The sequence below is a fragment of the Rhinoderma darwinii genome, chromosome 5 (genome assembly GCF_050947455.1).
Source record: "Rhinoderma darwinii isolate aRhiDar2 chromosome 5, aRhiDar2.hap1, whole genome shotgun sequence".
Lineage (NCBI taxonomy): Eukaryota > Metazoa > Chordata > Amphibia > Anura > Rhinodermatidae > Rhinoderma > Rhinoderma darwinii.
In genome coordinates, this window is record NC_134691.1 from 188,017,519 (window position 1) to 188,037,618 (window position 20,100).

The 20,100-nt window shown below is 41.6% G+C and overlaps 1 protein-coding gene across 2 annotated transcripts in view; it reads right to left on the bottom strand.

Annotated features, from left to right (window-relative positions):
- Positions 1–9,644: 9,644 nt before the first annotated feature.
- The window catches only part of LOC142651752 (uncharacterized), a 296,323-nt gene continuing 285,867 nt past the window's right edge, over positions 9,645–20,100 (bottom strand). For both annotated transcript variants that reach the window (XM_075826806.1, XM_075826805.1), the window contains 3 exons: positions 15,421–16,143; positions 12,487–12,642; positions 9,645–9,787 (listed from right to left, as the gene is read on the bottom strand). In XM_075826806.1, the coding sequence (XP_075682921.1) occupies positions 9,702–9,787; positions 12,487–12,642; positions 15,421–16,143 (965 nt within the window). In that variant the 3' untranslated portion in view covers positions 9,645–9,701. The remainder of the gene's footprint in view (positions 9,788–12,486; positions 12,643–15,420; positions 16,144–20,100) is intronic.

Here is a 20,100-nt window from a genome sequence, read left to right on the forward strand (position 1 = left end):
GTTTTTTACAATTAAATACTGAACGTATCGAGCAAATTTTGCCAGTAACATAAAGTCCAATGTGTTACGAGAAAACAATCTCAGAATCGCTTGGATAGGTGAAAACATTCCGATGTTATTACCACATAAAGTGAAACATGTCAGATTTGAAAAAATGAGGCTCTGTCAGGAAGGTCAAAAGTGGCTAAAGAGGGAAGGGGTGAAGGCCTAAAATAGGCTGGTCACTAATGGGTTAATTTGAGTCTCACAGAAATAGTATGTCACAGTGAGCGGATCATTCCTGCGAACAGCTGTACTATTACGTCATGGTGATGTGTAGGACCTCTTCTTGTGCCATCACCAGTGGGTGGCAGCTCTAATAGCCGGAATTGGCAATAACTCCGATGCTGGACGTTTAACCCCTCAGGTGCTATTGACCACAAGGCGCCCTCTGTCACCCCATCAGCAAAACCGATAAAAAACAAATCATTTGCCTTAACCCCTTCCAGACATTTGCCGTATGGATACGTCATGGAAAGCTAGTGCTTCCCGCATTTTGCCGTATCCATACGACAAATGCTGGGCACCGGCTCAGAAGCGGAGAATAATCGCCGGATGTCAGCAGTATCTTACAGCTAACATCCGGCTGTAATGGCGGGGACCGAAATTAGCTTCGATCCCAGCCATAAACCCCTTAAATGCAGCGCTCAAACGCGATCCCTGCATTTAAGGTGTTTTCAGCTCATTGAAACCCCAGCAATGAAATTGCTGGGGTTCCGGTGGCTGCAATGGCACCCGGAGGCCTAATACTGGCCTCCCGGTCTGCCTAGCATGGAAGCCGTTTAGGACCCGCCTGAACGGCTTCCGTAGCTGCTGGAAAGATATTGCCGGCTCAGCAGCTGAGCCGGCGTCATCAGCGGTGGATGTCATCTGTATGTCACAGTTCACATTCACCTGTAACGGCAGTAACCGGAGCTAGCTCCGATCCCTGCCATTAACCCCTTAGATGCAGCGATCTAAAGTGATCGCTGCATCTTAGCGGTTGCTAGCAGATCGCCAGCCCTGACAGGCAATCAGGACTGGCGACTGCTGCTATGGCAACAGGAGACCCAATGGCCTCCTGCTCTGCCATTACGGAAGCCGATTAGGTCCCGCCCGGAGGCGAAGCCTCATCGGCTTGCTGTCAGTAAAGAACTGACAGATCTAATACATTGCACTACACAGGGAGTGCAATGTATTAGAAAAAAAAATAAATCAGACAGTTGGACCTTCAAGTCCCCTAGTGGGACTTGGAAAAAAAAAAGTATATAAAAAAAAAAAAGGGAAAAAAAAAACAAGTTTCAAGTAATAAAATAAAACAGTCGCCCTTTTCCCTTATCAAGTCCTTTATTATTGAAAAAAAAAGAAACCATATGCATTTGGTATCGCTGCCACCATAACGGACTGAGCTATAAAAATATTATATTATTTATTGCACGCGGTGAACAGCGTAAAAAAAAAACCAGTAAAAAAACTATACCAGAATTTTGGTTTTTAGGTCATTTTGCCCTACAAATATTGGAATAAAAAGCGATCAAAAAGTCGCACGTATCCAAAAATGGTACCTATAAAAACTATAGCTCGTCTCGCAAAAAACAAGCCCTCATACAGCTCCGTCGACTAAAAAGTTAAAAAGTTGTAAATCATAAAAAAAGTGCTATAAATCAGGTATCGCCGGAATCGTACTGATCCACAGAATAACATTAACATGTAATTCATAACGCATGGCGAACGCTGTATAAAAAAAAATATGCCAAAATTACGGATTTTTGGTTACCTGGCCTCCCAAAAAATAGGATAAAAAGATCAAAAAGTCGCATGTACCCCAAAATGGTACCAATAAAAACTACAGCTTGTCCCGCAAAAAAACAGCCCTCATACCACTAAGTCTTGGACTTAGACGCCCACTTAGACTTTTACTTTTAAACACACCCACTTGGACTTTTGCAAGCCTCATTTGCATAACTACAAAAATGGTCATAACTTGGCCAAAAATGCTCGTTTTTTAAAAATAAAAACGTTACTGTAATCTACATTGCAGCGCCGATCTGCTGCAATAGCAGATAGGGGCTGCAAAATCTGGTGACAGAGCCTCTTTAAAGAGGCTCTGTCACCAGATTATAAATGCCTTCTCTCCTACATAATATGATGAGGTCAATCCTTGGGCAACATTGGCCCATTTTAAGATCGGAACCTGCCCTGGCTCAATGCCTACCTCCGAGACCGTCTATGACAGCCAAAGGAGCAAAAACCTCAAAGACCTTCTAACAAATAGTCATTACGTGCCCAAATATGTTAATCCATTTGGCCCATGTAAACCCAAGACTGGATGTTACCCGTGTGGTGACTGTAGTGCATGTCCCAACATGAGCCGAGCTAAGGATTTTATAACCGCTGATGGAATAAGAACTTTTGAGATCAGGGACTATATTTCTTGTAGTACCACACACGTTGTTTATTACGCGATGTGCGGGTGTCCCAAAATATACGTAGGTCTGACATCCAGACAACTGCGAATACGCACCCGGGAACACATACGGGATATCATTGGAGCCAAAAAAATAACTGATTACCAACAACTGAAGACTCTACCGCGACACTTTAAACAATTTCACGATTGTAACCCTAAGTCGCTCATGATTCGCGGAATTGATCGTATACACTGTGGCATCAGAGGGGGTGATTTGAGGAAGATTTTGGCTCAGCGAGAGTGTATGTGGATTGTTAAACTGGGAACCATGGTCCCTGGCGGACTCAATGAACAACTCAACTTCGGTCCCTTTCTATAATAAAAAAAATTTAAAAAAATTCCTACCACCTATTGTTTTTAATTTTTTAACAGTTGTGTCTTATTTTTGCTATATAGGCATTTTATTTACTTACCCTGGGACGGTCTCTTCTATCTCTGATGCGATCCTGGACATCAATACTTGACTGCACTTCCGAGAATAAAGAAGAGAATTTGAATATATTATGACGCACAATATGCATGTGTGTCTTTACGCACATGTATCTTCTCTGGGAACATGATGTTTCTAGTAGTATTATACTCTTTCTATGTATTTTTAGCCCATTATAGTAATTATTGGACACATGAATGCTATTTAGGCATTTGTTTACAAACAATGTATCTAATTATGACATAATATTTATGTTTATGGTTATTGTCATATCCTGTGTTGTAGATAAATATGTTCACATACACTTTTCATAATTGTTTTTTTTTTTTAAATTTATTTATTTATTTTTTTTCACTTATTTTATTTTTTCCTCACTTCTATTTGGGAATATATTTGTTTATTTCCCTCATATCTAGGTTTCCAGACTAACATCTGTGCCCCTAGTCTTATGTTAAGTTAGTTTATCCTACATTATTATTTTTTCATATAACACATATAATGTTCTTCATTTCACGTATATTATGAACATGCACGGCACAGGCCACGAACCGTATATATGACCATTCTATGTTCTTTATCTTTCTTCTTTACTATTGAGTTATATGGTTCATGTTTTCCGTTCTAAATCTAATTGGATTTGCGTTTTATATACAATGTTTATTACTATATTTACTTTTCTTCTTTTCCTCAGCGATACACTCCCTCCCATCTTCCTCCAATGAGGTGCGCGCCTTCCCTGTGCGTGTCGGGTGCTTGGCTCATCCCCGTTCCTGCCTCCTATGGTGCACTGCGCATGCTCGGGATCCCTGTACGCGTCGGGGATGCCGGACCTGCGCTATGGCGCCGGGGGCAGGAAGTGGGGGATGCCTCGCTTCTGGTTCTGTGCAGGGGATGCGCGCCGTGACGCGCTGGAGTGACGGTGTGTAGGAAGAATTGCGATTGGTCATCTTAGACATGACGTACCACATAAAAGACTGTCCCATCTGAGACACAATAACACCCCCAGAGGAAGCATACGGCGAAACGCGCGTCGGGGTTCACCAACACGCCTGATCGACTCTCCTGGTCCCGACACTATGGGTAAGCTCTTCTGAGTCTAGATGAGTGGGCATTTCTTGCTATATATTCTTGTCGGTAACATTGGTTCTTTTCCTGTGTCACCCACCCATTGTGCTTTGCACTAGGGCTTCACTGATCTTAGTAACCTGTTAGCTCCATGCCATATCTCTTCCACCACACACCTATACCAGTATTAGACTTACCCTGGATCATTACGTTGAGTCTATTCTGTCGTGTTGTAGTGGTTATTACAGTGTCTTCATGTCCTGTTGCAAACTTTTTAATATTTGTATTTATATGTTAATAAAGATATCTATTTAAATGATCTTTGGCTATCTTAGCTCCCTTTTTTGTTCTTCTGTTTATATTCAATATATGGGAGTTGCCTATTCTTTACACTCAAGGAGGATGCTTTACCTATTTAGCTCCTAGCCTATTATTGTAATTGCTTGCCTGAGCCTTTTTGTGTATAATAATATGATCGGCGCTGTAATGTAGATAACGGCAGTGGTTTTTATTTTAAAAAACGATAATTTTTGTGCAAGTTATGAGCAATTTCTCATTGTTCCAGCCCACTGTGCTGTGGATCATGCTAGGCTGGAACAATGAGAAGTGTATGAGGCTGATTGGTCACTGATTGGTCAGCCTCATACACTTCTTTACAACACCTACTTGGTCAAAAGTAAAAACACGCACAGTTGGTGTTTAAGAAACTGAATCTAAAATTGCTCATAACTTGCTCAAAAATGATAGTTTTTCAAAATAAAAACCACTGCGGTTATCTACATTACAGCGCTGATCAGATTATGTAGAAGATAGGGCATTTATAATCTGGTGACAGAGCCTCTTTAAGGACACACGGCGGTTATGCACTTCCATTACAACTGTGCCTGGGATGGCAGGTCCAGTCCCATTCAAATCATACAAATGAATCAATGAGTTATATTGAAAAATATAACCTGATCTACAAAATAACATCCCTCATTAAACGACGTAGATGGAAATTAAAAAAAATAATAGCTCATGGAATGTGGCGATATTTTTGAATTGATAAAAAATGCTTTTAATGAGCAAGAGAAGTAAAATATTAAAAAAGCGCTAAATATATATTTGGTATCGGAGTAAACATAACGACACATAGAATAAAGTTATTTTTATTGATACCGCACGATAAACAGCAAGAAAGAAAGTTAAACTAAAAACTAAATGATGAATTTGATTTAATGAATAAATTATATGTACCTCAAAATGGTACCATAGAAAAACAACTCGTCCCACAAAAAGCAAGCCATCATACATTTAGAATGTAAAGGATCTGCCAGGCACAGCTTCGGGGTTAACTCCCAGAACTAATCAGTCAGCACCTGAGAATACATCCCTGAGACTGACTCCTGCTTCCACCATTCAGGCTGGCAGGCTTAGGAGTGGGAGAACCTATCGTAACCTGGCCAGACTCAGCTAGCTCCCGCCCTCGGTCTATTTAAGCCTGCACTTCCTGTCCCTCGGTGCTTGTGATTCTTTCCTTGTGGTTTCCTGGCCCAGTTACAGCTCCTGCTATTTTTGATCCTGCTCCATACAGACCCTGGCTTACCGACTACTCTTCTGCTTTTCGTTTTGTACCTCGCACACTCCTGGCTTGACTCGGCTCGTTCACCACTCTGGTTGCTCACGGTGTTGCCGTGGGCAACGGCCCCTTTTTCTTGCTTGTGTTCCTTTGTATGTTTGTCGTGCACTTACTGAGCGCAGGGACCGCCGCCCAGTTGTACCCCGTCGCCTAGGGCGGGTCGTTGCAAGTAGGCAGGGACAGAGTGGCGGGTAGATTAGGGCTCACTTGTCCGTCTCCCTACCCCCTGCCATTACATAATCACAAGCCCATACCTAGTCTACCCCTGGTCCCTGACACCACTATGGATCCCCGTGAGACCCTGGCTCAGCAAATGCAGGGTCTCTCCCTACAGGTCCAGGCCCTGGCTCAGAGGGTCAACCAGCCTGATGCTACCCTGGTAGTTCCCCTCACCGCACCTCTTGAACCCCACCTCAAGTTGCCCGACCGGTTCTCAGGGGACCGGAGGGCTTTCCTCTCCTTTCGGGAAAGTTGTAGGCTGTACTTTCGTTTAAAGCCTCATTCCTCAGGTTCTGAGAGCCAGCGGGTGGGTATAATTATGTCCCGGCTCCAGGAAGGGCCCCAAGAGTGGGCCTTCTCCTTGGCTCCTGACGCCCCTGAACTTTCCTCCGTTGATTGTTTCTTTTCTGCTCTCTGACTTATTTATGACGAGACTGACAGGACTGCCTTTGCCGAGAGTCAGCTGGTGACCTTACGTCAGGGTAAGAGACCTGTTGAGGAGTATTGCTCTGACTTTCGGAAGTGGTGCGTAGATTCTCGGTGGAATGACCCTGCCTTAAGGTGCCAGTTTAGGTTGGGTCTGTCGAATGCCCTGAAAGACCTGCTAGTTAGCTATCCCTCTTCTGACTCCCTAGACCAGGTTATGGCTTTAGCGGTACGACTTGACCGACGTCTCAGGGAACGACAACGTGAACGTTTATGTGTTTTCTCCTCCGACTCCCCCATGATGCCTCCCGAAGCTCCGTTGCTTCGTTCCTCCCCGAAAGATTCAGAGATACCTATGCAACTCGGGGCCTCCGTGTCCCCCCAACAACAGAGAATTCCGCAGGAAGAATGGTCTCTGCTTCTACTGTGGGGACGACAAGCATCAAGTGAACAACATCGTGTGTCTAAATTAAGCATTACACTTACATTGTGATGCTGTACTATGCACCACAGGACAAATGTATCACTGTTTGATGCTATATATACACACATTGCTATGGGCAACATTTATTATTAAGTACTATTCCTAGAGCGTTGTATGCTATCTAAATCAACATCTGGATTCACATACCACTTTTTTTTTTTTTTTTTTTACACAACAGTCTTGTATTTAAATGCAGTTAGTCCTAGGACATTACAACATTTTTCTGGTCATGCTGCCTTAACCTGTCATCTTATATACATGTAATTTGAATAAAGTCTTACACAGTTATTATACTGGCCAATTTTCCCCAGTCTTAGAACTCATGCGCACGATCGTAATGGTGTGCACGGCCCGTGATTTGCGGCTCTGACGGCCGCGGAGTGTCACCCCCGGTGCCGCCTGCAAATCATGGGCCGTGCACATTTATTTCAATGAGCCCAGACAGCAAAACATGGCCGTAATAAGACATGTCCTATCTTTTTGCAGTCCAGGCTTCCGGGCAATGCACGGCTCGTGGAAACCACAGTCGTGTGCATGGGCCCATAGAATGAATGGGACCGCAATTCACCCGCAGATTTGCAGGTGAATTGCGGCCGCAAAAACACATTTGTGTACATGAGGCCTTACAGTGTTATAGTGGGGAATCACTCACACATACTCAAATATTCTGACGTGTAGGAGATTTTTTTTAAAATCATTTGGCTTGTTTTAAAATACCTAATAAAAGTTATTTTTGTCCAAATATACTGCCACACACTTTGTCCCCTTACCTTTTCAGCAGGAATTTAGTACCGAAATAAACAATCCTAAAACTATTTAAGGCTATGTTCACACGGGGTATTTTGCAGGAGGAATATCTGCCTCAAAATTCCGTTTGGATGTTTGAGACAGATATTACTCTCCCTGCACGCCGATTTTCGCGCCGTTTTTCGCCCGGGGCCATTGAGCGCCACGGGCATAAAACAGCGCGAAATACGCTTTCTCTGCCTCCAATTGAAGTCAATGGGAGGTCAGAGGCGGAAGCGCCCGAAGATAGGGCATGTCGCCTTTTCCCGCGAGGCAGTTTTACTGCTCGCGGGAAAAAGCCGCCGACGCCTCCCATTGAAATCAATGGGAGGCATTTTTGGGCCGTTTTTGCGACGCGGTTTCCACGTCCAAGAACTTGGCAAAATACCCTGTGTGAACATAGCCTAAAGCTTCACTGCTCAGCAATATTGGGGATGTCAGACTACAAACCACATTGCTAATATCCCCATATCGTAGAGCAAAGTAACGATTCTGCTGCAATAATAATTATATAAAGCATGGACTTGGCATATACTCAGGAATATCAGTCTGAGGCCCCATGCACACGACCGTAAAAACGCCCATAATTGCGGCCAGGGAAACTTCTATTGGCCACGGGTACCTTCTCGTTTGCGTACGGGAAGGTTCCCGGGCCGTTGAAAAATATAGAACAGGTCCTATTTCCTGCCGTAATTACGGCACGGGCAGGCACATAGAAGTCTACGGGGCTCCCGTAATTACGGGTGGCTATGTGTGTGCACCCAGAATTACGAAAGCATTGCTAGGCGACGTCAGGGGATTTCAATTTTTGAACAAAGAGAAGAAGGGAAAATGGCGTCTGAGCGATCATGTGCCATCATTTCCAAGCCTTTATTTACGGGTCCGTAAATACGGGCGGCATACGGATGACAACAGACCCATATTTATGGGCGCTGGTCCGTAAATAGAGGTTAAAAACGTGTGACAAAGGACCCGTATGTACAGCCTTACTGTAATGATGATTTACAATGATAATGTCTGAGCACTAGCACTCCACGGCCTCAAGCACACTCCAGTGAAACGCTTCAATGTGCTATCTGTTTGTTTAATGTACAGCACACTGACCCATTCATTTCTATGGGGCCATGCACACATCCATTTTTTTTCGGATCCGTGTGGCCGACCCGCAAAGGATAGAACAGGTCCTATTCCAGTCCGTTTTTGCGGATCAGTCTCGGCCCTTTTATTCATTTAAAAGTACGGACCATATACAGAAGCCATCAGTGTGCGGTCTGTGTTTTGCTGATCCGTGATTTGTGGCCTTATAAATGGCCACAGATGTGTGGTTGAGGCCTGACAAGTTTGAGGATGATAAAAAATAAACATATTACATGTATATATTAAATGCCATACAGACTGCTAGTTGGCACTTCTCTAAGTCAGCAAGTGTGAAGTTGGGGGCCACTTACACTAAGCCTATAGACCCAAGAAACACGAGACTGAATTTTTAAATTTATTTTTGAGATTTCAATACATGGTAAACCACGCGTTCTTTTACCCTTTCCTTGAGATTTGCTTCTATGATGCGGTATTCACACATCGCGTTTTTTTTTTGCAGATTTAAAAACTGCACCAAATTCTGCGACAACTACATGATGTGTGAATTCAGCTCATTTTAACACACGGCTCTCTGAGATAGCCATGAACTAAGCATTGAGATTTGAACAAACTCTCCCCATCATGTGTTTACCTATGTTAGTCTTTGCCTGCGGCGTTGCCAATATTTCCTTACGTCAATCGTTACAGTTTTGTTTTAGTACGTGAGCATTCCCTGAATATATCTATTCCTGGATCACTGCTGTATCTCTACAGTACTTTTTGGTGTTTTTATTAAGTGTGATTGAACCAAATAGAGTTTTTAAGCAAAGCGTATAGGAAAAATAAAAGATAATTAACATTTATAAGCTCATAGTCTGAAAAATAAGATGTATATGAGATATCGGACCTTCAACAGTGATAAGAGGAAAAAGGGGTTGGATTATTATTTTCAGCCATGACAAAGTTTTAAAATTCCTATTGCAATAAGAAAAAATAAAATACTTTATTAAAACTATATTGAATGTCAGACACATTAAAAAAACATGAAACATTATAACAAGCAAAATCTACAAATTCTTTATTTTGTTAAGCTGTGGAAAACAGAATTTCACGGAGTAATGTTGTGGCTTCCTTTTCTGTATTTCTCAATTCTATTTTGAATCAATATCCGTACCACCTGGTTAATGTCCATTCCTAAAATAATAAGAAAAATTATGAATATTGTCCCAAAACAACACTATTTGATGCAAATGTGAAGAAAAGGCAGTCGGTGCATCAGGTCATTTTTCTGTTAAACTCTCATTCATACTGGCCAACCGTCATCACGATTCACTTGTTCGAGCGACCATAACTGGCCAGTGTGAATGCAGGGCTAGAATAATAAAACTATTCTTTATCATTGATTGATCATGCCACAATGGAAAATTATTTTTATTGGCGGCATGATTGGTAAATGCGGCACATAGCAATGCCTCATGTAAATGTTACTAACTAGACCAGGCTCCCAAGAAAGCCCTTTACAAAAACAATATTCCCTGGCTTGCGGGGAGGAAACACCTGCCTGCCAGCAGCATGGATCAAAACGATGGGAAATATCCATCACATCCTTGGCAACGATTTTTCAAAGCACCAATGATTTCTTGGTGGTTTAAAAAAAAATATTGCGTGTATTCACAAATGCCGATACTCACCCATAGTGTGTGGCACGGGCAAAAATTGCATTAGTTATTACCGCAAATTACCACGTTTATTTCCCCATGATAATTACAGTGTTATTAAACACGTTTCACCTATCCCATGTGACCAAAAAAAAGCATCGAAAAATTATACTTTAAAAAAAGGAAAAGAAAGGGGGGATGCAACTCTTAGGCCTCATGCACACTACTGTAGTGTTTTTCTGGTCCGCAAATTCCCGGATCATGGTCCGTATTTTGATGATGAAATGTCATCCATAGTGCATCCGTGTGTTATCCATAAAATGCGGATCATAAAAAAAAAAATGCAAGGAAAACAAGGATGCTGACTTCCTGTCATCGCTTCGCAACACTTCTGCAAATCCACAAATTACGGATGTCACATGGAGGTGTATCCGCAGTTTCCACGGGCCCATTGACTTCTATGGGCAAGTCCATAGCGAATTTGTGGGCCGTAATAAGAAATGTCCTGAGTTTCTGCGGCTCATGTTTGCGGTCCTGGAAGGAACCGTGAATACCACGGTCGTGTGCATGGTGCCATAGCAATGAATGGGTCCGCAATTCACCCGCAGACATGCGGGTGAATTGCGGACGCAAAAACACATTCGTGTCCATGAGGCCTTAACCAACTATTTTACTTCTTTATATTCACATGGATACAAAGTCTAGACATACCCATAGGTTTCAATCCATTTGCCATTGCAACTTACAAACGAGGTGTGAACCCAGCCTATAGGTGCTCATACACCGTCTTCGGCAGGACCGGCGGACTATCTAAGTGCATGGGGTGTCACGACTCTTCACCATCGATTTTGACCATGCCTCATCAATTGTTCCCACAGGAGATGAGCAGTGAAGTCTAGCAGCGGCCTTTTCGCATATCCCCATTGAAAACACATGCACATTCAGACGAGCAAACACGTGTATGGGGAGTTGGGAGGAATAGCTAATTTGGCAGACCGCTATCTAAAGTGTATGGCCAACTTTAGCAAATTTCCCTGGCGCCACAAGTTTATACTATCATTTATAACTGTTGGAAATAGGAAGACAAAGACATTTCTCCTGAAGGAGAACTGATAAAAAAACCAAAAACATTATTTTGCTTTTCTGAAATGAAGAAACTTTGTAATATACTTTAGTTTTCAAACTTGTACGGAGGTTTTTAGTCCCGTGGCGTGAACCCAGAAGTTTAAAGCTGCCGTTCTCGCTGTGACGCATTGACACAGGCTCCCTGGGAAAATTAGCTCCTCCCTCCTCTGTGTGTCGATGAAACGGATGAAGGCACTGGCTGCCTGGCTCAATTAATTAGTTAAGCCAGCCTACTTCTCGGTCTATGACTCAGCCGTGACAGAGTATGCTTAGCCGATTAATTAAGCCTGGCAGCCAACCCCTTCATATGAGTCATCGACACGCAGTGAGGAGGGGGGAACTCTTCCCCCCCCCCCTCTAGGAGACTGTGTCAGAGCGTTACAGCAAGAAAAGCAGCTCCATACTTCTGGGTCCACGTGACAGGAAATGAATACCTGCGATCTGTACAGGGTTGAAAAATAAAAAGTATATTACAAAGTTTTTACATTTTAGAAAAGCAAAATAAATTGTTTTTATTTTAGTCGGATCACCCCTTAAAAAGGGGTTGTGCACCACAAACATTTATGCTATAAATGTCTGATAGATGCCCATCCCACACCAATCTCCTGAACGGGTTTTCCAGACCCCATGTCATGTCTTGGGGGGGGGACGGGTGTTAGCCCCCGTATCCAGGCGGAGCAAAGGTGCGGTAAAGGATGGGAACGTGGAAACGTAGCTAGCGGAGCTGCACTGTTTCTGTAACTGCCTTACAAGTGAATGGGAGTTACGGAAAGAGCGTAGTAGGGCGAGCTTCGCTGTTTCCAAACCTCCAATTCACTTATATGGGAGTTACAAAAACAGCGTAGCTCATTGAGTTACGCTGTTTTCGGATTGCCGTTCTGTCTATGTATCTATGCTCCACCTGGATGCGGCGGCTAGCGAACACCTAACCAGGGTCGGGGGGTGGGGGACACCTGTTCAGGAGATAGGTGCTGGTCACAGAGGTGGGAGCCGCACCTATCAGACATGTATTGCATATCCTGTGGAAATGGCATAAATGTGTGTGTCACAACCCCTATAATTTTTGAATTTATAATAGTGATAAAAATGATCATAAAAACATTGTATTACCTTTAAGAACTGGTTTGGTTTCAGCAAATTTAACAACCTCTGCAATCACTTCTGAAATATGCATGTTCTTTTTTCCTCCAAATGTTATACGATATGCATCATATGTGTTGAGTGGAGAAGGAGGACAATTCAAATGAGAAATTCTTGGTTTCTCCGCTGCAGGAACAAGCTTATTTTTATTTGCAGTGATGGAAGACGCTAAGTACACAGATGATGGTTGTACTCTGCCCAACTTTGCCACTGAAGGGTGACCCAGACTCTTTAGTGTGTCTTATGAAACACAGAAATTCATAGACGATCATCCAGAACTTAGGTATATATTAGCATTTTTGTCTGTGTAATTTACAATATTTCTTTAAAGTTAAACTCCGCCATTGTTTAGAAATTTAAATCACATCTTTGCACCAGATGGCTTCCTCTTTCGCTGATCTTTCAGTTCGTGGTTCTGCTACCTTTAGAAATTCTGTTGGGCTTTATAGTATTTTTGACAGCAAGAATAGCACAGTGTGCAACAGAAGTCGAACTGTCAAAAATACCAAAAAGTCGATTGGTCTGTTGGAATTCACCGGTCTTTGAAAAGGGATAGCGGTCATGGCTCTGTTAGCCATAGACGATAATGTTAGGGAGCCTTATGCTGCGCAGGGTAGAAAAATATGTATCGGTTGCTAGCCTAAAAATGTCAACAAGCATCAAATTAACCCTTTACTGACCAGGCGATTTTTCATTTTCTCTTTTCCCTCTTCATCTTCTAAGAGCCATACGTTTTTTATTTGTCCATTGACAGCCATATCAAGGCTTTTTTTGTGTGGGAGGAGTTGGTTTCTAATAGCATAATTTCATGTACCATATAATGCGGAGCAAGCTGTAGTTTATACGAATACCATTTTTGGGTACAATCAACGTTTTAATCACTTATTAGTTTCTTTTGTGGGAGGCTAGGTGACCAAAAAAAACTGCAATTCTGGCATTTTTATTTTATGGCGTTCACCATGCGGGTTAAATAATGTTAGATTGTAATAGTTTGGACTTTTACGGACGTGGCGATACCAGTTTGGTTTTTGTTATTTACATTACTTTGGGGGGGAAATGCGAAAAGTTATTTTTTTTTTTCTTTTCATTTTTGTTTATAAAAACAAAACCTTAAATTAACTTTTTTTTATTAGTCCTCCTAGGGGACTTGAACCAGTGATGGATCATTGCGCAATATACTGCAATACTTCTATATTGGAAGGGCTTAATAAAAGCACAAAGCTGGCAGACCTGGCTGCCATAACAACCATCGGGCTGTTGGGAGGGGCCGCTTCCCTGTAACAGCTTAGATGCAGCGGTCGCTATTGACCACGACATCTAAGTGGTTAAACAGCTGGGATCGGTGTTATCTCCAATCCCAACAGTTAGAGCAGCGTGTCAGCTGTAATATACAACAGACACCAGAAACGTATAGAGCAGGATCACCCGGTGGTGATCGTAAAGGGGTTAACCAAAATACCTAACTGTTGTTTAACTATAGATAGCTATTTATAGTAGTCTATAGTTTACGCATGTGGTCTTTGGCTTCGGGTTAGTTCTTGCTTGCATATTTCAGGTCTGTACTCCCTTCTGTATTTTTATTATTCAAAAATACGATTGCATACCAAAATAGAATATGGATAGAAATACAGATTTGAAACATGCTTATGTGAACAATCCCTTAACGCATAATCACATACATGTACGTGATAAGCGCTATGGGGAAGTATGGAGCGCGCTCCATACGCTGCGGGTGTTAGCTGTGTTTTACAACTGGCACTAACAGCCAGGAACAGTGATCGCGCTGTTACTGGCTGTTTAACCCCTCAAAGGCTGCAGTCAATCGTGACCGCAGAATCTGAGGCACTCAAAAGAGGGAGGCAGCTCTCTCCAACAGCTCATCAGCGCCCCCACAACACAATCGGGGGGTGCCAATGGTTGTCACGGCAGACCAGGGGCCTAATGAAGGCCTCCACTCGCCTCTTAAGCTGTGCCTCTGGCACGGCTTAACAGAAGCCTGTAAAAATGACAATATACTGCAATACATTAGTATTGCAGTATATTGTACCAGCGATCCAACGATCGCTGGTTCAAGTCCCCTAGGGGGACTAATAGAATGTTTAAAAAAAAAAAGTTTAATAAGATTAGTAGGGAAAAAATATAAATGAAAAGTTAAAAACAAAAGTTCCCTTTCCCCATTTTTCCTCTAAAGTAGTTTAAAAAATAATAAGGATGATATCGCTGCGTCCGTAATAGTCCAAACTATTACAATAAACCATTATTTAACTTGCACGGTGAAGGCTGTAAAAACGAAAACATTTAGGAGGCTAAAATCACTGTTTTTGGTCACCTTAGCTCTAAAAAAATATAAAAAAAAAAAAAAAAAGGGATCAAAAAGTTGTATGTACCAAAAAAATGGTACCAATAAAAACTACAGCTCGTATCGCAAATAATAGGCCCTCATACTGCTCAATCCTCTGAAAAATAAAAAAAGTTATGGCTCTTGGAATGGTCATTCAAAGTTTTTATTTTTTTAAAAGTGGTAAAATATAAAAACTGTATCAATTTGGTATCACCGTAATCGTATTGAGCCGCAGAAAAAAAGTTAAATTGTCGTATTTACCACATGGTGAAAGCTGTAAAAATTAAAACCAAAAACTAAATGTAGGAATCGCTGTTTTTTCCAATTTCAGCCAGCAAAGATTTTTTTTAATCAGTTTCCCAGTACATTATATGGTACTTTAAATTGTGCCATTACAAACTACAACTCCTCCCGCAAAAAATAAGCCCTCACACCACTCTTTTGACAGAAATATAAGTTCTAAAGGGGTTAAATGAAGACATGGTTTACCAGAATCTAAGCATCAGCAGTTAAACTAAATCCAATAATAAGATATCTTTAGTTTGAACTAGAAAAATACTTACAAGTTACAGATGAGCCAGCGATGGACACGTGTAGTTCATCGAAAACAGTGCAGGGTTTTAACTTATCAGGTCGAGACAACTTAAGAGAGGGTTCTGGAGATGGCTTGTTGTAGTTAGTTGGGAAAATACAAACTGAGGAAGCAATTGCTTGTTCTTCAACAGATGGTGAGAAATCCGAGTTCTCCTGTGATGTGTAAAACCGATCTTGAACTGATTGAACGTTAGTAGCGACCATTCTTGGCACTTCTCTAAAAGAGGAGTATAATTCTGCAGTAGATTGAATTGAACATGAATGATGTGAACTTGATGTAGGAGAAATATCACTGGTATTGATATCTGAATGACTTAATGTCACTAAAGTAGCGTTTGCAACTTTTGGCCTTGATGTAGACGTGATATCTGTATAAGACAGCACAGGTTCTTTTTTAATAGATAAGGGTGTGACTGAGCTCTTTACTGGTAGCTGATCTTGACATGCAATATCTGGTAAACCAAGAGGTGTGTTTTGCACAGAAAATGCGAAGAAATTCTTCTTTCTTTCAGATGACTCTCTTGAACACAGGGGTGACGATGCAGAAAGAGGTTTAGTAGTTTTCTTCAATATCGACTGGTCGAAATTTGGATTTAAAATTGGGATCGGAGGTGAAAACACGGACTCCGGTTCTTTGTTAACAGATAGTGCTAGACAACGTAAACTAGCTTCGCTAGGTAATTGAGATTGACCTTGAATAAAAATAAACTAGATCATAAATACAGAAAGTATGGCAAAAAATACAGCACTTTGTTTCATCTAGGATGTATGAGGCATAGGTGACCAAGTGACTACTAGTCTGAACATGCACTTATTGCACAATTTGATCTCTGCTCCCACAACTCACGTGCTCAGCATTAGACATGAACGTGCCAAAGTACTAGCTACCTCATTTGTATAAGCTTCAGTATTCTTTGCGATTTCCCATGCCAGTGTCTTTAGTCAATCACTCACTTATAAAGTGCATTGTCTCGACCCACACAAACCCTTGCTTGACAAAGTCCTCTGTGTGGGTCGAAATATTGCACTTTATGGATGGCATCTTCATGAATGCGGTCACTTTTCGGTTTCTCCCTGACCTTAGAGGCTATGTAAACCAATTTAACATTTGTTTTAAATTAAAAAGTTAGTCAGCATGTTTGGTGCAATTTTATAAATACTTTTTATTAAAAAATGGTTTTACTTTTTGAGATACAGCTGCTTTGTATTCTCTATACAGAGCAGCTGTATCTAGCGCTATTCACTGAATCCATCCTGACTCCGTACTGACTGATTCAGTGACAGCGGGTCCTGCGTATGTATGTATATATATATATATATATATATATATATATATATATATATATCTCTACCTGTGTATATCTATCTATCTATCTGTGTGTATATATATATATATATATATATATATATATATATATATATATACATACATACATATATACACAGGGGGTGCATAAGTAGATATACAGTTTAAATAGGTAAATATTATAGGTATAGTTCAATTATTATTTATAGAACAACAAAACAATTAAGTACAGTCTCTCATAAGCTCAAAATGGCGGCCCTCACTATTTACACATTGCTGTAATCCAGTTTTTACACTCAAGCTCTGTCTTTGGCACAAAGTTCTTTATTGGCATTCATTTTTTGGCAAGATTCTTTTATGAACCGAATCATTTTCTCAACCGTGCGTGGTTTTCTTGAATATACCTTTTATTTCATAACTCTCCAAAAGTAAAAAGTCTATCAGGGTAAAGTCTGGTGCTCATTCAACTGGGCCTCGTCTATCTATCCACCTATTGGGTAATTTCTCTTCAAGAAAATTACGCACCGCTAAAGCATAGTGTGGAGGGCTCCATCTTCCTGATAATAGAAGTCTTCATTTTCATGCTCCAACTATAATTGTGGCATTACATTTTCTGGGAGCATGTAACCCCTTCCCGACATTTGTCGTAAGTATACGTCATTGAAGCCAGTGCTTCCCGCAAAATGTCGTATACTTACAACAAATTCATCTCACCAGCTCAGAATCGGAGACGGTGCCATCATCCCCAGATGTCAGCTGTATCTTACAGCTAACATCCTGAAGTAATGGCGGGGACCGAAGTTAACTTCGATCCCCACCATTAACCCCTTAAATGCAGCCGTCAAAAGCGATCGCTGCATTCAAGGTGTTTGCAGCTCATCGACACCCCAGCAACGGAAAACCCGGAGACGGGGCCTGAAAGGCTTCCGTAGCTGACAGCAAGATGGCGCCGGCTCAGGAGATGAGCCAGCGTCATCAGCGGTGGATGTCAGCTGTATGTTACAGCTGACATCCACCTGTTACGGCAGGAACCGGAGCTAGCTCCGATCCCTGCCATTAACCCCTCAGATGCAGGGATCGGATGCGATTGCTGCATCTTCGTGGTTGTTAGCAAATCGGCAGCTGTGCCCTGCAATTGCACGACTGCCGACTGCTATTATGGCAACAGGAGACCTAACAATGGCCTCCTGTCTGCCATTACGGAAGGCGATTTTGCCCCGCCCGGAGGCGAAGCCTAATCGGCTTGCTGTCGGTGAATGACTGACAGATCTAATACATTGCACTACATAGGTAGTGCAATGTATTAGAAAAAACAATCTGACCGTTGGCCCTTCAAGTCCCCTAGTGGGACTAAAGAAAATAATAATAAAAAAATAATAAAAGTTTCAAGTAATAAAATAAACCACAATCGCCCTTTTTCCTTTATCAAGGCCTTTATTATTGAAAAAAATAAATAAACCATACATATTTGGTATCGCCGCGTCCGTAGCAGCCTAAACTATAAAAATATTATGTTATTTATTCCACGCGATGAATGGCATAAAAAACGCTGTAAAAAACAATGCCAAAATTTCTGTTTTTTATCACTTTGCCCTACAAAAATGGAAATCAAAAGTGATCAAAAAGTCGCATGTATACAAAAATGTAACCTATAAAAAACTAATGCTCGTCTTGCAAAAAACAAGCCCCTCTACAGCTCCCTCGACAAAAAAATTAAAAAAAGTTATGGTTCTCACTACATCTATGAAAAAATAAAATTAGTTAAGGCTCCAATATGTCAGGAAAGAAAAATATGCGGTCGTGCAGATCAGAGGGGTACATTTCGTCTGTTTCAAGAGGCGATTTATCGGGGTCCTAAAATTAGGGAACCAGGAAGGGGAGGGCCCAAACATATCTGCTGGAAGCGAGGGTGCACGTATTATACCAGGACAACACTTCCCAGCAAAATTCCGCAAACTGGAAATGTGCGAAGTGTGGACCAAAAGGGGGATAAGTAAAGACACCATTTATCAGTGCGACGCCGGCCTGTGCAGAAAGGATTGCTTCACAGCGTAACACACATCTATGGATTATTTTATTGTTTACCCCATTATTATACCACCTGACTATGCTCCTGATGTCCCTTCTGAGCCCTGCCGTGTGCCCAAAAATTAGTTTATAACCACATATGGGGTATTGCCGTACTCGGGAGAAATTGCTTTAAAAATGTTGGGGTTCTTTTTCTCCTTTATTTTTTGAGAAATTGAAAAATTTGGCGCTAAAGCTACGTCTTTTTGAAGAAAAAAAAATATTTTTTTTATTTTCACTGCCCAATTCCAATAAATTCTATAAAACACCTGTGGGGTCAAAATGCTCACTACACCCCTAGATGAATTACTCAATGGGTGTAGTTTCCTAAATGGAGTATCTTTTTGGGCGTTTTCACTGTTTTCGTCCCTCAGGGGCTTTGCAAATGCACCTGGCCTCCGCAAACCATTCCTGCTAAATTTGAGCTCCAAAAGCCAAATGGCGCTCTTTCCCTTTTAAGGCCTGCCGTGTTTCCAAACAGCCGTTTATGACCACATGTGGGGTATTGTTTTACCTGGGAGAAATTACTTTACAAATTTTGTAGTGCTTTTGCTCCTTTAGTTTTTGTGGAAATAAGAAAAAAAATTAGCTAAACCTATATTTTCTTTAAAAGAATGTATATTTTCATTTTCACGGCCTACTTCCAATAATTTCTGCAAAAAACCTGTGGGGTCAAAATGCTAACTATACCCCTAGATAATTTCCTCAAGGGGTGTAGTTTCCAAAATGGGGCCACTTGTGGGGGGTTTCCACTGTTTTGGTCCCTCAGGGGCTTTGCAAATGCGACATAGCCTCCGCAAACCATTCCTGCTAAATTTGAGCTCCAAAAGTCAAATAGCGCTCTTTCCCTTCTATGCCCTGCCGTGTGTCCAAACAGCCGTTTATCACCACATATGGGGTACTGTTTTACCTGGGAGAAGTTGCGTTATAAATGTTGCAGAGCTTTTTCTCCTCTAGTCCTTGTGGAAATGAGAAAAATTTTGCTAAACCCACATAGACAGGTCTATAACATTCCCTAATCTGACTCCTTTCCATGGCCCTCCTTTTAGATTAGTCATCAGAATAAGATTCCCTCACACTCCTTCTCTTCATGTCCATCATACACGGATACTGGCTGGTGACCGGCTCATGCAGCTTTATGTTACCACCGCATGTGTATAAAAATGGCCGGACCATTGTACAGAACAAACACTATTACACTTTGTGTCTCACTTATGTCCTCATAGATTGTAAGCTCTTGCGAGCAGGGTCCTCACTCCCCAGGTTTGAATTGTAA